The following is a 17,304-nucleotide window of genomic DNA, read 5'->3' on the forward strand; positions in this document are numbered from 1 at the left end:
TTCCATAATATACTAAGGAAAACCGAGGTGTAATAGTATACTATTGATGAGGAGAAGAGACAGAGGAAACAGCTTGAACAGCAGATACAGATCAAGACAATCATCCAAAACGCTGTGGCTTTTCTTACTCTTTAACATTTTATAGTATTGTAAAAGCCTGTATTTGAAACTATTAATACAATTGCCAGTTATCACATGCAGCCATGACCTCCTTTGCCTCCTCTGTGGCTTCGGTGGGGGCGGCAGTTAATGCACAGATTCTGTAGTGGCCGAAAGGGCCCATTGCTGACTCCAGATGGCTTCTCTCTCTCTGTACTAGTTGTGACTTGAAATTGACGTGATAAAATATCCCAACCCAAGCAACTTAAGAGGCAGTCACAGTTAGAGGGAAGCCCGGGTGGGGAAGCCATGGTAGTTAGAGTGACGTGGATAGGGACATCATACTCATGAAGCAAGAAGGGATGGGCTAGCACTCAGCCGGCTTTTTCCTTTTTAGGTAGTTGAGGACCCCAACCCAATGGGGGATGGTGCTGCCCATATTTAGAGGAGTATTTTGCCCGAAATAATCAAGAGAATCCCTCACAAGCACGGCCAGAAGCTCCTTTCCTAGGTGAGTCTTACTCTAGTCAAGTTATGTGAATATCAGCCATCGAACCCCCTAATTGTGCCTTTTGCTGTGTGTACTCTCAGTGCCTCCAGCTTGGCCATGTAACTGAACCTAGGCGGTGTGGGTTAGCTTCTCAACATAGTAGAATCTTGAAATGTGTTAGCTGAGATGGGCTTGATGTTCTCACAGTTTTACTGTCGCCTAAGAAGGGTGTGTTGGTATAATCAGTCTCTTGGTCCCAGGGGAAGGAGCACAGCCATACAAATCAAAGGCAAGATAAGCAGAGCCAAGCCAAGTCGTCCAACTCCCTGCTACCCTTAGGGATACGAGTGAACGTAGCTGGAATTAGCAGCCACTTATCTGACCCTCCCCGCCCCCCACTCCCATGTCAATCAGCCAATCCCCCGTAGCGGAGGTGCATGAGTTCAAGTAATAAAACGATTGCTACCTCAAGTACTGACATTTAGAGCTTGGCATTTAATGTAGTTGGTGGAGTATTTACTTAGCATATGCTTGGTCCCTAGTACCACACAAATACCAGTGATCCTAGTGTTCAAACTCTGGAGGTAGGGGCAAGAGGATCCAATGTTCGAAATCATCCTTGACTATATATTAAATTTGACACCACTTCGGAATAGACGTTGCCCCCACAAATACACAAAGCATAGATGAATGAAGGTTTCGGGTAGCATCAAATACAGCACAGCTAGCTAATACAATATGGCTGGTGTTAAGATATGAGAATCTCTTGCAATGAGATAACTGCATTGATTTTCAGAATAATTCATCTAAGACTGGAGATTGTGTCAATAAATATGAGTAGGGGCTGGTGAGATGGATAAGCAGGTTAGAGCACTTCCCTCACAAGCTTGATGACCTGAGTTCAATTCCTAGAACCTACATAACTGTGGAAGGAGAGAACCAACTCCCCCAAAAAGCTGTCCTCTGACTTGCACATGAATGATTAATAAAAATACATAAATATTTGTAGACTGGCCAACCAGACCCGCCAGATACATCACGAAAAAGCTGATTGCAAATGAAAGAAGTGCAGTTAATAAGAAGTTTGATGAGACCAGCATTCCAGTGTGGTTGAAATTCCAGTGTGAGAAGACAGCTTGTATTCCCAACTCTTGGCTGTTGGCCTATTCTGTGGCCGAGGGAAATAAATATCAAGCTGGAGAAAACAAAAAGGTAAGTGTAACCTCTAAGGCAGGAGGTCAACACAGGGTAGGTTGAGAAAAGGAGTAACCTTTGCAACTTGCCCAGGGCTTTAGTCTTGCAGGTGGATTTTATTGGCAAAACACATTTACAGGGCCACCGAGGCTTAGAATCAGAGGCGTCCTCAGCTGTCTATAGATACTATAGATACTATAGTTTCTAACTTTTATAAACCCTGCGGTTTAGACTTTAAATGAAAAGGTGTTCTTCTGAATCACATCTATGTACCTTTGAAGTTTCATTTCAAATGAAAACCACCCTCTCCTAACTTTAATGGTGTATATTCCAGAAGATAGGTGCCCCCCTGTAGCATCAGATTTTATTTACACAGCTTCCTCTCAAAGGTCAAATCCCATACCTGCGCCTTCTCAGTGGCGCCCTTTGGCTGTCGGCAAAGGTGAAAAGAAGCCACTGTCTCATGATAGCGGGCAAGTCCTGCACACCTGAGCTCAGGATGGAGCAAATGTCAACGCCACAGACGCTAAACAGACTAAACCATCAGGCAGCCTTGGAGAGCAGAAGCGTGGATCTGCTTAAAGCCAAGGAAAGGACAGCCTCGGGAGTGCAGTCACAATCATTTCCATATATACCGCCAGGTGACTACAGTGGGAAAAGACCAAACCTGAACTCAGTCTTGTATTTTATAAACACATGTGCACGCATGTGCTTGATCACGTGTATACATACATACACACAACGCAGGAGGAAGCAGACATTGTTAAGAGAAATCACTTGGTCACCATATCGTCTAGTATGTATATATTATCTAATTTATCCTAGTTTCTTATGGTTCCTCCGGACCTCCTTTGCTCTTTGAACATGTTTTTTTAAAAAATTGACAGATCTTACTTTTTTCCCACATAAAAATCTCCTCGCCTAGAGAGATGGCTTGGTGGTTAAGAGCGCTGGCTCTTCTTCCAGAAGACCATGGTTCGATGCCCATATGGCAGCCCGTAAAACCATCCGTAACTCCAGTTACAGGAGGATCTGATGCCCTCTTCGGGCCTCCATGGGTACCAGGTACCCAAAACGTGCCTGCAGGCACAACACCTAGACTAATAAAAACGGAATAACACTATCCTTCAGTAATCCCAAGGTTGAGTTCTGGAAGGCAGAATCCTGTGGGACAAGGATTCTGTGGAACATGGTCAGAACGGTGAAAACTGTGACCCACTGCATGGGAACCAGTGACCCATCTGCCCATGGTGCCCTAAAATAAAGTGAAGAGGTGTCCATGATAGAAAACTCAGCAGCACCATCAGCGTTGCTATGGGCTGGGTACTGTTCTAAGTACTTTGGAAATATTAACTTAGTCCTAAGCATAACCACAGACGTTAATATGACCATTACTCCCATTTGAAACACAAAAATCCTGTGAGATTAAAAACTTACCCAAAAGTGTACAGTTGGTACTTCGCAGACCTGGGACTCAGAAAAAGGTTCACATCATAGAAATGAGTCCCATATCCTGGGCTCACTGTCAACTGTGTACACTGCTTTCCAAGGGAGCAATGGTTCAATACAGGCCTAGCCTAGACGTATTCATTTTAATAAATGTTATTTTTGAGCCCATATGTATGCATAGAAAAAACAAAATATGGGTCACTCCTAAACTACAGACCACCAAACCAGTGTTTCTGATATGAACAAACATGGTTTAAGGCCAACCCATAATAGCTAAAACGCATTGTCCTTAGTCTTTGGGTGGACCTCTGAGACCAGCATGGTTTCTGTCTCCCTGTGTTCTTCCCACGCCTGTGTATAGAGATTCCTGTCACTCTTGTCAAGGGCACTTGGTAAATTACCTGCTTGATTATAGAGCAATCCACAGAAGAACAATAATGATAGCAGCGTTCACTTATTCGGTGCTTGCAAAGGGACAGGCACTGTTCTAAGTGCTCAGTAAATATGAACTCAGGGAATCCGTCCTGCGATGTTGTGGGTAAGCATTACGTTTTCGTCTTAAAGATCTGTAAGGTCAGAAGAGGACTGAAACAGCTCGCTCAGGATCAAGCCGTTCATAATTTGGGCAGAGCCCAGACCCACAACATGACTCTAGAGATCCATGATGTACCTGAGTCAAGACTGCTTTTAAACTCACAGTTTCTCCTGCAGGGCGTGGTGTTTAGAGCATGAACCACATAAATGTCCACGGGACGAGAGACTGATTTGGAAAGACTGATTCTGTATGCTGATGTACACAAACCTGTCACATACAGGGTATGTTTCTTCATCGGAGACAGGGAGCTGTCATGGGTGAATAATCAGAGTGGCTTTGCTCAGTAAACAGTCGTCATCTTTGCTGTTTTGCACTATTCTACACTGTGATGTGTTAAGGGAAGCCATGTTACCGTGTTCCCCTGCCTGTCCTACCCAAACACAAGCTGGGGGTTCTCTCGTGGACCCGCCCCCAGCAGAGGGCTCAGTATGGAAGCAGATGAGGAAAACATTATCCTTTTAACCCACTCTGGGATGACGCACGCTGATGCTCTCGACATCAGCTCAGAGGAAATGTGATTAGCTATTTATCTCATCTCGGTGCCTTTTTCTTCTCTGGGTCTCACTTCCTGGGAACACGTCAACACCAAGATCCCGCTAAGGCTACAGAGCCGAAACCTAAGTCACCTATGAGTCACCCTTACCCCCTCCCCCCCCACACAACCCTGTGTGAATCCTGCTGCCTATCTCTCTACTCGTTTCAAAAGCCACCCTTTCTGTGCCATCTGTGTAACACAGCTGCCTGCCTCTCTGTAGGCAGCTGTGTGCGTGCACCCCTTCCCTGCTCGAAGCCACGATTCCCTCCTTTGATTCTACAACCAACGCTTCCCTCATTGCTCTAAACCTGCTTCCCAATCATGCCACAGTCCTTCTCCTCCTGTAGCAGCTTATCTCATGAACGCCATGTGACTTCCCACCAGCAACAGCTTCCTCACTGAGGACTCGCTTTCATTTGTAACTGTGAAAACAGCTCCATAAATTCAAGGTGTCCATACTTAGCCCACCCAGCTACCTCCAGCTCCTGTAAGCCTAAGAAGGCCCAATGGATTCATTCATCTGTCTGTGCTCTATAGACATGGGACAAGCAAAGACAGACTTTATTTTATACAGACAGATTTGTAATTTATTTTTATTATTACTTTTAAAATTGTTTGTATAGGTATTGGGGTGTAGGTATGTGCACATGAATGTAGTACCCATGGAGGCCAGAAGAGGGTGCCTGATCCCATGGAGCTGGAATTTACAAGTGGTTGTGAGAGATCTCATACAAATGCTGGGAACCAGACTCTGGACCTCTTCTAGAGCAGAACGCACCCTTAACCACTGAGCCATCTTTTCGATGGCCCCTAGGTACTCTCTTAATCCAGCCTAAATAAGTTACCTTGGCACAAATCCATTATACATCACTTTTGATTAGCCCGCTGATACTGTATAGACTTTAAAACCCCATTCTTACACAACCTCAGAGGACAGAGGCCATACCAAGTTCTCTCTCAGTGCTGCAGGCTAGCACTCTTGAGTTTCTTCTTGGGATAAGCACTGAAACAAAAGAACAGAGTATATGTGTACCTTGCGGTACACTTCCCAGAATGTTCACCTGCAAGTCCCACAACTGAAGGTGGGAATCGGGGCTGGTCAGGTCACCGGAAAAGCTTCTAAACACGCAATGGACAGAAAGTAACTCAAAATCAAACCCACACTGCATCGGAGGGACTTCTGGCAGAGCTCGCCCTGGGTGGTGCTGAACAACTTTACCGTGGCTTTGGCTCTGAACGCTGCACTGTACAGAACAGCTACACCATGCACCGCCAGTCATTGGCTACACCATGCACCGCCAGTCATTGGCTATACCATGTACCACCAGTCATTGGCTATACCATGCACCGCCAGTCATTGGCTACACCATGCACCACCAGTCATTGGCTATACCATGTACCACCAGTCATTGGCTATACCATGCACCGCCAGTCATCGGCTACACCATGCACCACCAGCCGTCAGAGCCCAAACCCCTCAGGTCACCCCTCAGGACCACTGCACGTCACGGCCTACAGTGTTTTCAGTGTCCATACAAAATTTCTTGCTCCTATAGAAACGGAATAGTTTAATCATAGAAACCAAGGGCTTTTAGTATCATTCTAAGATGATATCATTTTGGATATCATTCTTCAGCCTGTAAGTATCAAATTATTGCATCTTTGGCGTCCACTGTGTCAGAATGCTTGATTTTAAAAGCTGCCATTGGAGCTTCTAACTTAAGTTTCATTTTTAAAAAAATGTTAAGATGAGTTTGAGTTGGGATTAGGACAGAGTTTCCAACAATTTCTGAAAAGGCCCCAAACATACTCTTGCCATGTTGTAAGTACATGCAAAACAGCATCCTTAGTGCTGGTGATTTTAAAACCAGACTATTAATCCACTCCGAAGACACCGAAGACACACTATACCCTGTAGTATACAATATTTGTCCAAGGTTAATGCTTTATACAAAAATAAGTGTAGCCATCTGCCTAACTGGATGCTTGCTTTTGCCTTCAACTAACGGTAGAGTTACGCCTATGCCAAAGAACCGTTCTAAAATCCATTTATGATTTCTTATAGTAAATATCTGCTCTATAATCCTATTTTATAGACCTATATACCCAAGGGTCATGCAGAATTTTCTTGAGTAAAGAGGTGTCTTAAGAGGAAAACGTTGAAGAAGCCCAGCTATGGCGTGGGTCTTAAGCATCTTCCAGTATGGTCCCCAGTCCAGCACTCCTGGAAGTGTAAACCTAGATGCAACCTAGTGGGAGGTGTGGAGTCAGTGGGTGTGTCCTTCAGGGGATTATGGGACTCTCTTTTCTACTTTCTGAACCCAAGGTGAGCAGCTTTGTTCTACCGTGAACGTCCACTGTGAAGTGTTGCCTCAGCACAGACCCTGCCAGCCATGGAAGACACACCGGACCCTCCAAAGCTGAAGGACAAACATTCTCTCCTTAGGAGGTGGCGACACCAACATCTGCTATTGGAATAGGAAACTGAATAATACACCCAACATCCCAATTTGATTACAAAGGAGCATGACCCCCAGTAGGCACCAATGGTGCAGACTTCCCTGGACTGACCTTCAAGGTTTGCTCTTTTCAACATAAGCCTGTATTCCTCAGGCCATAAGCATATCCAGGAACATTTCACTGGGCTATTTCTCTTAGCCTCTTCATTTCTCTCCTCTTTTCCCCGTTTTACGTTGTTGGCTGAACAAGCAGCACCCTCAGCATCTTGTCACCAGCCTGTACCTGAGAAGAGGTGGCCGAATGGGGTGGAGACTGACTCCAATGGCTATGAAGGGCAACTACAATCCTGGGCTTGGCGGCCCCCATGGCCTGAGCCCCATAAACCTCTGTGGCTCCAGTGTTTCAGAGACATTTCCAGCTAGTCAGTCTTCAAATGGATGGGTCCTGTGATGTATTAGAGCAGGGTTTCTTAACTTTCCATTTTTAGGTATAGAATCTCCTGTGGAATTAAGAAAAGTTATCGAAGTCCACAGTGTGGCTCGGTGGGTAAGGACACTTGCAGCTAAGCTCAGTAGACCTGGGTTTGATCCTCAGAACCCACGGAGTGGAAGGAGAAAACCAACTTCCACCTCAGCGTTTGTGGAACATGGACATGTGCATACCCTTACATAGACAAACACACACACAAGAACATGGGCATGCACATAATAAATACATAAACTAACTAAAGAAAGTTATAACACCTCTTACCAGAAAGTTAACAAACGTAGATGGCACCAAATTTTGTTTTTAGGAACCCAGAGTCTACTTGACAGAATGCAAACACACATTTGCTCTGCATGATTACCCTGGGACTTTAGGGGTGGAGGATAAGGGGAAGTGAGGAGGAGCAGGGAAAGCAGAAAGAAGGATTATGGGAGGAGAAAGGAAGGAAGGAAAGTTAGGAGGGATGGAAAGGGAAGATAAAAGGGTTATGGTAGGTAGAAGAGAGGGAGATGAATAAAAAGGAGACTCCTTCTAAACCAAGACTCTACTCAGATGTACGTGTGCGCACGCAGGTGCTGCTTTCTTTCTTTTTTATTTATTTACATTTCAAACGTTATCCCCTTCCCAGTTTCCCCTCCACAAACCCGAGGGTTCTGCTTTCAAGCTGGGGAGCAATTGCCGAAGAACAGAGTTTGCTCCAAGTCAAACTGGACAAGGAGAGCTGAATTACTGGCTTTCCCACGAACTGTGGGAAGCTCGCCATCCACCACTGGAGGTGAGGGCTCGGTACTATTTCAGTTATTGCTTATTAAGAGGTGAGGAATGCTGGGCTTGGTGCAAACGGCTCTTCTTAAACACTCCATGCCTGTGTGCTGTCTAAAGTGAAGTCATACTTTATTAGGATGGTCATCTGCTCTCAATGCCTGGGCTTGGAGGGACGTAAGGCATGGTTCGAGAGAATGAAACCATACTGTCAAACGTCTCAAACAATCCCTATCCCATATCCATCATCTCCTAGTTATGTACTTGAAAGAAAATCACCAGAACGTCCATGAAGATGGACTGTGGGAAACGCCCTTTGCAAAATCCATCGGAACTCCCTCTGCTTCTTTTCAGCAAATCAGTGGCATAGCCTGTCACACTGTGAGAACTACAAACAGAACGAGGTGCCACCTGGGGGACCCCCAACAGGGTATTCTTTGGTTTTAAGATAGGAAAGCCTTCCTCAATAAGATCTGTTGACTGTTCTCCTCATACTGAGGCTTAGCTTGTGTGCACTTACGATCCCTTTAGTCAAAGGAATGTGAGTCAAAGAGGACATAAATGGGACCCTAGTGGTTGTTGTCTTGTAGTCTTTGTGTCTCTTTGTGGTGCCTTGAAAGTCTGTAGGCTGAATGTATCTCCTGGTTTTACACCTCCCCCCTCTTTAATTTTATTTGGTTCTTTTGCTTTCTGGGAGTCCCCGAAAGGGATGTCTTCTCCATGACTCATTCCCAAACTACCAATAATCCATAATGAGACCCCAAATTACCAAGACAGCTGAAATGTCCATAGTCCTTCTTTTTACAAGAATTAATGACTAGACAGAAGATGACTTAAATCAGTAGGTGCACTAAAGAAGTCTAGTCCCTCTTCACAAGACAGTCTGCAACGTGAGCGAAATAGTCAACTGGGAGAGGAAGTCCAAATACAGAGAAAAAAGTCATCAAGGAAATTGACACGCTGGAAATGAACCAAGCACAAGTTCTGTAATTGAAAGAATCAATCAGTCAATTAAAAACTACAACAAAAGTGTTGGCACAAGAAAAGACCACAGGGAGGAATAAATTTCAGCCACGGAGGACAAAGTAGAAACAACAATAAACCCAGACGTAGACACAGGAAGACAACTAATGAATGGAAGAGGAAGGAACCCGGAACCTTTGGAAATCTGTTCTGTGAACAATCTTTTCACCAGGGATCTTGTTTTCAAAGCACCGGAGTCCTGGCTCTCTGCTCTCCATCTGTGGCCCTGGAGAAAGCTCCAGGGGGCTGACTCCAGGCAGGGAGCCAAGGCCCAGCTGAAATCCTGCTCTTCCTGACCCCTCAGTGGGTGTGCTCTCTCTCTCTCTCCTGGAAACTCCTACAGTTTAATTTCCTCTTGGAACACTACTCCAGTTCTGCCTGATAGAGTATTAGGTACACTGTTTCCATCAGACTCTGAGTTCCTCAAGGCAGGGTCTACATGTTACTTGGTTCGTAAGTATATAAGCTAGAGTCCGGCACATAGTAGGTGTACAACCAACATGTTGAACTGAAGCAAAGTTAGTCTACTGAATTTCATTAGGCCAAATCCAACTTGTGTGTTGCGCACAGCAAACCGTAAGTGTGAGACATACGCCTGGTTCTTCCCTCTTCCGCTGGTCTCTGTTCATGCCAACTATCCCCATTCAAATTTCAGCCTCTCTCCCCTCCCAGAAGCTCCTCACCCTTTCTGCTTTCCATATCTCACTGACTGGCAATTATAAGGTAAGGGACTAAAAGACAAGACATGAAATTAATTTGAATATGAGCCGTAAAACATTAACAACACACCTCCTGCTCTTTGGCATATTTGATCCTGCAAATGACAGCTGCTATTAGCTAGGCGCTAACACGGGTGAAATCCTGCTTCTGCGGTATGTATGGAGAGGCCATGCACCAAGCAGAGCAATGGTTTCCACGGTTCTGCCCCGCAGGGCAGAGATGGATGCTCCTGTGCTGTCTTTTTAAACAACTGCTCTCTTCAAAGTACCAAGCACAATGCTAACTGCCAGACCTGGAATGGAACTTGCCCTCCCTCAACTCAAAATATAAAAAAAGAGACCCAACAGCTACATGGATACTTGAACATAGAAGGGTAACTAACAATCCCCATGCAAAGAAAAAATATTACATTTATAGTTAATTCCTGTCCCCTAAACAATTATAATCTGGGAACATTCTCTGGACCTAGCTGTTATATAAAATGCAAACGAGGAAAAATAAAATAGCCCGCTAATAAGTTAGACCGCTAAGTACCCACTAAACTCCACTGTTAAACATAGGCTGGTAAATTGAGAGGTCTTGCATAGGAAGATGGCTCATTAGGTAATAGCACTTTCGGCTATACCTGATGACCTGAATTCCATCCCTGGAACCGACATGGTGGGAAGAGAGAACCAACTTCTGCAAATTTTCCTCTGACCTCCACATGTGCATGCTGTACGCACACACTCGTGTCCCTCTAAATAAATAAACATTAAAATAAGTTTTTTAAAAATCTTCTACAAAGTCTTCCTGAGGGCCCTGTCCTCTTGCAGATCTTAGTCGTACATAGTGACTGTTCTAGAGCCAAGAAGAAGCAGAACCTGGAAGGCAATGAACTCTCTCATCCATCACACTTAATCCTCAAAGGACAACATGAGACCTCGTTCTCACCTTAGTTTCGGACCCAGGGAAGCTGGGCCACAAAGGTTAAACGGCCCTCGAGGAGCCGGTCGGTGGTAATGCAGCATTTGGAATGTGTAGGAAGTGTATGAATGCAGAGTGTGTCACTTCTACTCGGGCTGGCACATCACAACGATTCCATAACCAGTCACATACATCTGTAACCCTCCCCTCCTGATAAATCCCGTAGTGCCTTGAAGGTAAGCTTGAGAGCCGCTTGGTGAATAAAGAGAAACAGTGTGGCAAACAAGTAAAGGAACCGACACAAAGAACTCACAGAGTGGCTGTCAGCATCCAAGAGGCCTCCAGCACCAGCGCCTCCTCAGAGCTGCCTTCCTGAGCAATCCCCTCCCACTACTAATCAGTGCTATCCTCTGTGAGCCGGCTGTGCCAGGAAAGATAACTGACAGCCGCATGGAAAGACCCACACAAAGGGCGACGAACTCACCAGCAGTGGCTTGTTGCTTTTAGGGTAGAGCATCTAACCCTGAGAACGTCTCAGCCAGCATCTGAATCCAATCCCATGGTAAATTATGGACCAAAATTATGTAAGTGAATCGCTTTGGGGCACTAAGGCACAGAACTCATGAGGAAACAAATGGCCACTCTAAGTCATTAATGTTGGCAGGGGTTTTTCCCACACAACGTACTTGGCTAATACAAAACACTGAGGGTGAGTCCACAAATGAAGACGGGCTGGAGAGAGAGGCGTCAAAGGAAGCAGGAGACGAATACAGGCAAAGGAACGACCAGAACAGGAGGGAACCTAGAGTGAAGGTGAGTAGAAGAATCTAACAGTCATTTGTGCAGTCATTCATTGAAGGCTAAAGTTCATTTACAAAACAATTAAACCAACTCAGGGCTTGAAGAAATGTAACCTGAAACCTAGACAACCTACGTCCTCAGGCTGGCCTACACGTGGGGACACAGCAACAACAAACACGTTATCTGTAGTTCGCCTTCCACGGTTTCAGTTATGTACGATCAACCGCAGTCTGACAATCTTACATGGAAATTAGAGAACTGAGTAGCTCATACGTTTCAAATAACGCTTCAATGGTATGTTCTTATAATAACACACCAGATGTAATTAGGCTAAGGGGAGAAGAGGGTGCCGGTCACATCAGAAGTCATCCCCTGCATCTGATCTCAGGGCATTGCTGAAATGAACTAAAGTTGAAGGAGGGGAAAAGAATTGGGAGTGGAAAATGATTGGCTGAGAAGCTGTGTGGTAGACATTGCTCGGAGATTTTTAAACACCTCGTTTTAAACCCCCAAACACCATTATGTCCTCAAATTAGCTCAGCTCTCTTTTCCTTTCTTTCCCAGAAGGTGAAACACCTCATCCTACTGATCTAAGGCCGGGACAGCCGACAGACTACAGGAAAGGGTTGACTCCTCATGCTCCTAAACTCTCCATAGAAAAAGCAAAGTCAGAATATCTATGTGGCTGAGGCTCTAGCAGGCAGAAAAGACTCCACTAGCAGATTCACAGCACCCTTTTTCCTGAGTATGTAAGAACACACCTTCCTCATGTTGATTAGTGTGCCTCTTCGAAAATTAAAAAAAAAAAGCCAAAAATCAAAAAAACCCGTATTCTAGAGAAGAGTTCGAATTTTCACACCCACAACATTCTGAGTCCTGAGAGAAGTTAATTATTTTGGAGGCTAGTAATGAATTACCCCGGAGGAGCAGTCACTTCCTTATGTATCTGGATACAGGCGTTGGCCTTTAACCACAGAGAAGCATGAGGAATTATGTTATATGGGAGCAACCTGTAAAAGACACTGCTGTACATACACAGTATGTAAGTAAGGCATGGCAGAAGGGGGCTTAGAGCAAAACCCAAAGGGGTCCATTTTGACCACTGTGTCATGGCCATGTTAAAAAAAAAAGTCATATGCTGGAATGAGAATAGAGACCAAGATCTTTAAAGTTTACTCAAAGTACTTAAAATAACTGGCTATCCCTCTAAGAAAATAAAACATAGTTTAATTGTGTGTGTGTGTGCGTGTGTGCGTGTGTGTGTGTGTGTGTCTGTGTGTGTATATACGTGTCTCTGTGTATGTGTATGTGTTTGTGTCTGTGTGTGTGTTTGTATGTGTGTCTGTGTATGTGTCTGCGTGTGTGTGTGTGTGTGTGTGTGTGTGTGTATGTGTGTGTGTGTGTGTGTAGAATTGGGCAGATAGAAAAGACGGCAGACAGACGCTTATATAGAATAATGGTCAAAACACCTCAGCGGCTTAGTTAGAACAGCCCGCCCTTCCACAGTGACACACATCAGTGCTGTTGAGGAGAATGGGTACAAAGGGGAAATCAACAGGAGAGTCCAGTAATGTTCACCAAGAGTGTAGGGTCAGTGTAAAATGCTGGAGAAGTTTTTCTAGATAAAAATGATCATAAAAATCCTTTGTCAGGAAAATGGTTGATGCCTTAAAATAACTGGCCTCACACACCGTCTGGCACCATTAGTTAAGAGGCCAGTGTGATCACAAATGGCTGCTCTGCTGCCCAAGACCCAGTGTTAAAGAGAGCACCACGATTCCGTCACAGGAAGTCCCTGAGAGGTAGCCTAGCATAGGAAACGTTCATGCTGCCCCTCTTGCCATTTACCTCACCACCAGGCCCGCCGGGCAGCGGGTGTGTGGCTAATGTGGATGCTAACAATAATAGAGCCTGCACCATGTCTCCTCACAGAGCTAGAGTCCCAAGGTTCGAGGTCCCCAGCGTTTTCCCTGCTCTCCGCTTTTACCGTCATTGAAGCCATCGCTGGCAGCCACGTGGGTAAATGGTGACTGAGCCCGGGGCTCCTCGCTCAGAGAGTAGCTGTGTTCAGCCTGGATGAGAGGTGCTGGTGATGTGGGAGATGGCTCCACCTCCATGGACACGCTCTTCTCTGAGAGGAAAGGGTCATTCAGGAGCTGACCCAAGACGTTCTGGGAAAACTCATCCAGGAGCTCTGAGAAGTGCTGCAAGAAGAGGAGGGAGAAATCAGCTTCTCTTACTCTGGATACTGGCTCTCCACACACATACCACAAGACAAATAGAGATTCGGTCACTCACGAACCTGTCTCTGTCCACCAAACCACTGCAGTGGGGCTGGAGAGAAGGCTCTGTTGGGAAAATGCTGTGCATGCTGTGCATGAAGACCCGAGGTTGATCCCCAGTGCACACAGGAAAGCACACACACGGTGGCACACGTCTACAAAGCCAGTGCTGGGTAATCAGAGACAGGTTGACTCCCGGGGCTCAGTGGTCAGGCAGACCTAATCAAGGAACCCCAAAGACCAGGTGAGCATGCCCTAAAAAAGACACCCGAGCTGACCTCTGGCCTGGGCACACGTATACACATGCAAACCCAACCAACATTTACTGGTTTAAAGTAACCATAATTTATCACTCTGTGATTGACTGAGGAACTGACTTTATCTAGGTGCCCTGGTGCAGTCACACAGACCTGCATGCTTGACTAGGGGTTAGGCTAAGCAAGCCAGACACCTGGGCTCTCATTCAGGGAAGCTAGGTGCGGCTCCTCTACAGAATGGTAGAAATCTCCCATCAAGAACAACATGAAAGGTGAATGACCTCAGAATCATACATTACTGTTACACAACATCCCGTCTCCCTGGACTCTCTAGCCATGGCAATGACGGAGAGTCAGCCTAGGGTCACGGTGGCACAATACATCTCTAATTCCAGGGAGGAAAAACAAATGGTAAAATCCACTGCAGGTGACTGTGAGGGAGGATGGTGTGACTCTCTCAGGGCCATCACTGCCATGATCAGCCACATTCTGCACTACTACCGTCCAACCACTACCGTGGGGCTGGAGAGAAGCTATCCTTTATTTCCACAACACGAGAGAGTGGCTATCATAAGGTGCCCGAAATAGAAGTAAAGCTGTTAGCTTGGATCTAGACTGTTGCCCCAAAAGTCTGTATGTCAGAGATAGGGGAACCTTTAAGAGTGTGGGTCCTAGCAGGGGGGCTTCAGGTCATAGAAGAAATGCCCTTAAAGGGGATCCTGGGATCTTTCTTTTCTCCTTTTCACTTTTCAGCCACAAAATGAGCACTTCTGTTCTGCCATGCATCCCTACATAAAGGAATGCTGGCTGGCCCAAAGCAACAGCATCTGCATAAACCAATCAAGCAAAGAGATCAATTATGCAAAGTGGCCAATTATGCAAAGGAATCTCTACAACAGAAGCCAGAGGAAACCTTTTCTCTTTGTAAGTTGACCAGATCAGACAAGCAAGCCTTGCAGTAGTGGTAAGTAACTAACAGCCCACTTCACTCTGTTCTCTCCGGTTGCAGAATAGCTAATCCAACCCCAAGATTGTGTTAATTATTGAAAAAAAATGTTTCTAGTTGTGGTGTAGCTCAGCCTTAGCACACACCGTTAATCCCTCCAGCTGGAATACAGTCACACCCTTAGCACATACTTTAATCCCAAACAATGAAGGTACAGTTAGTTCACAGAAGGAAGCACCCATGTTTGAAAGTGAGTGGCAGACAAAGCGATGAATCAGAGAAAGATTTGGATAGGATAGGGAGGAGAAAGGGAATCTACTTAAGGGACAGTGCAAAGAGAGAGAAAGGGGAGGGGGAGGGAATGGATGAGGAGGAAGCAGTTTTACTGGGACGGTTTTACAGAGACAGGGTGCAGAGAGAGAACAAGCTAGGCACAGGTCAAGACAGAATGGGACAGAGAATGAGCAGGAGATAGAAGATTAGAACATTGCTAGAGTTAGTCTGAGGCCAAGCAGAGCAATTCAGGAGAGGCTGAGAGAGAGAAGCCAGATTAAATTAGTTATCCTGGAGAGGAGTTGAGCCAGGAAAACTGAGTTGACCAGACAGCCAGAGCTCAGAAAGAACCAAGAAGGGATGAGCTTATTCAGCAGTAAGTCACAGAGGCCAAAATCATTCTAGGCCTGGATAACATTAATTGGAGGCTATTCTTTTAGTTCTGGTGTGGAGGCAATGGCAGTGTGTGTGTGTGTGTGTGTGTGTGTGTGTGTGTGTGTGTGTGTGTGTGTGTGTAGTTCTGTATGTTATGGAACACTTTACAGCATCCTGAATCTATACTGCCTACATGTCAGAAACACTCCCCCTTGGGTATGACAACCAAAAATTCCTCCCCAACCTGCCCGAGTGTCAAAAGCATCTCCACCTTGAAGCCATCCTCAGCATCTATAATTCTATACACACTTCCATTTTCAACAGGAAGCTGGCTCCACTCCCGCTCACTATCCTGTCGCTTATACCACATTTGTCCTTGGACACCAACAACGTCCTTTGAGAACAAAATTCACAGATTTCGCAGCTACCAAATATCAAACTTGAGGAAGACCCAGGGACATGAAATAAGTAAGACAGAAAAGACCCAGGCCTACCCAAGGCATGGCCACTTACGATAGGGCAAGGATATCTTAAATTTCTTTTTTTTTTTTTGTTCTTTTTTTTCGGAGCTGGGGACCGAACCCAGGGCCTTGCGCTTCCTAGGTAAGCGCTCTACCACTGAGCTAAATCCCCAGCCCCTTAAATTTCTTCATACACAGGAACTATCTGGAGAAACCGAAGATGGAGATTCTGAATCACACGTCGGCATGGGGACCCAAGAACTCTCTCTGCAACCAGCTGAGTCCAATGGGGAGCAGGGCAGTTGTACGGCTAAGATTTGGACCAGATTTCTAGCTATACAGTAAGCTAAGGTCAGTGGACGGTTGCCTGGGCAACCTACCCTTCTGGCCTGAAGGATGGTGACTATTGGGAGGTGTTTGACGGAGCTCCCTTTGAGGACAAAATCGCAGTAACAGAAAGAAGTAAACATTGCAAAGCTATATACAAAAGTGAGAACTGGATTACGGCCTGACCATTTCCAAACTGCAGTTATGTCCCAAGCTACAAGGTCACCTCCGGCCAGCTAGGCTGGCTCTATTAGACCTCTAGCCTCCAGTTCCATCTGGAAGCCAGGCGAGGCTGCTCAGGCTGGCCTGCTCCGTTGACACTGTGTGTTTTTTCTCTGGAGCAGCACTAATGAATGTTTTCATGAGCATCCTCTCGATAACCAATAATAAACCTCCTAGCTGTGTTTGCCCTCCTCGGGCTCCCCTACTTTGGATGATACGGTAATTATTATGTTATGAAACAATTTAGCCCTAATGACAGGCAGCCCTGAAAAACTCACAGTCATTAACAAGCGCTTCATCATAGCCTCCCCCTCTGGGGAAAGGGAGCTCCTCAGAAGCAAGGACCTACAGTGCCAAGCCACCCACCTTGGAACTTAACAAAGGTAACCACTGAGTGGGGTCAGGGACTGAAGAGATATGCTCCATCAGTCCCACCAGACGCCATCGCTCAGACCAGCAAAATGGCTCTAGGCAGGCCTACTCGCAGCTTTGGCCTTGGGGATACACCAGACAGATCAGCCTCCTCCTGCTGGTACAGGGCTCAGGTCAGAATCAGTGCATCACTAATGTCAGCCAGACAGGGAGGCATTATGGTCTGATGGTCCACTACCAGAGAAAAGAACAGAGTGGTCCTCAAAGAG

At 45.8% G+C, this 17,304-nt stretch overlaps 1 protein-coding gene across 2 annotated transcripts in view; it reads right to left on the minus strand.

The window, feature by feature from the left end:
• The window catches only part of Creb3l2 (cAMP responsive element binding protein 3-like 2), a 116,149-nt gene that overhangs the window by 37,501 nt on the left and 61,344 nt on the right, over positions 1-17,304 (minus strand). For both annotated transcript variants that reach the window (NM_001012188.2, XM_087658019.1), the window contains 1 exon segment: positions 13,508-13,724. In NM_001012188.2, coding sequence (NP_001012188.1) covers positions 13,508-13,724 — 217 coding nt within the window.

Source organism: Rattus norvegicus, chromosome 4 (assembly GCF_021556685.1).
Source record: "Rattus norvegicus strain SHRSP/BbbUtx chromosome 4, alternate assembly SHRSP_T2T, whole genome shotgun sequence".
Classification (NCBI taxonomy): Eukaryota; Metazoa; Chordata; class Mammalia; order Rodentia; family Muridae; genus Rattus; species Rattus norvegicus.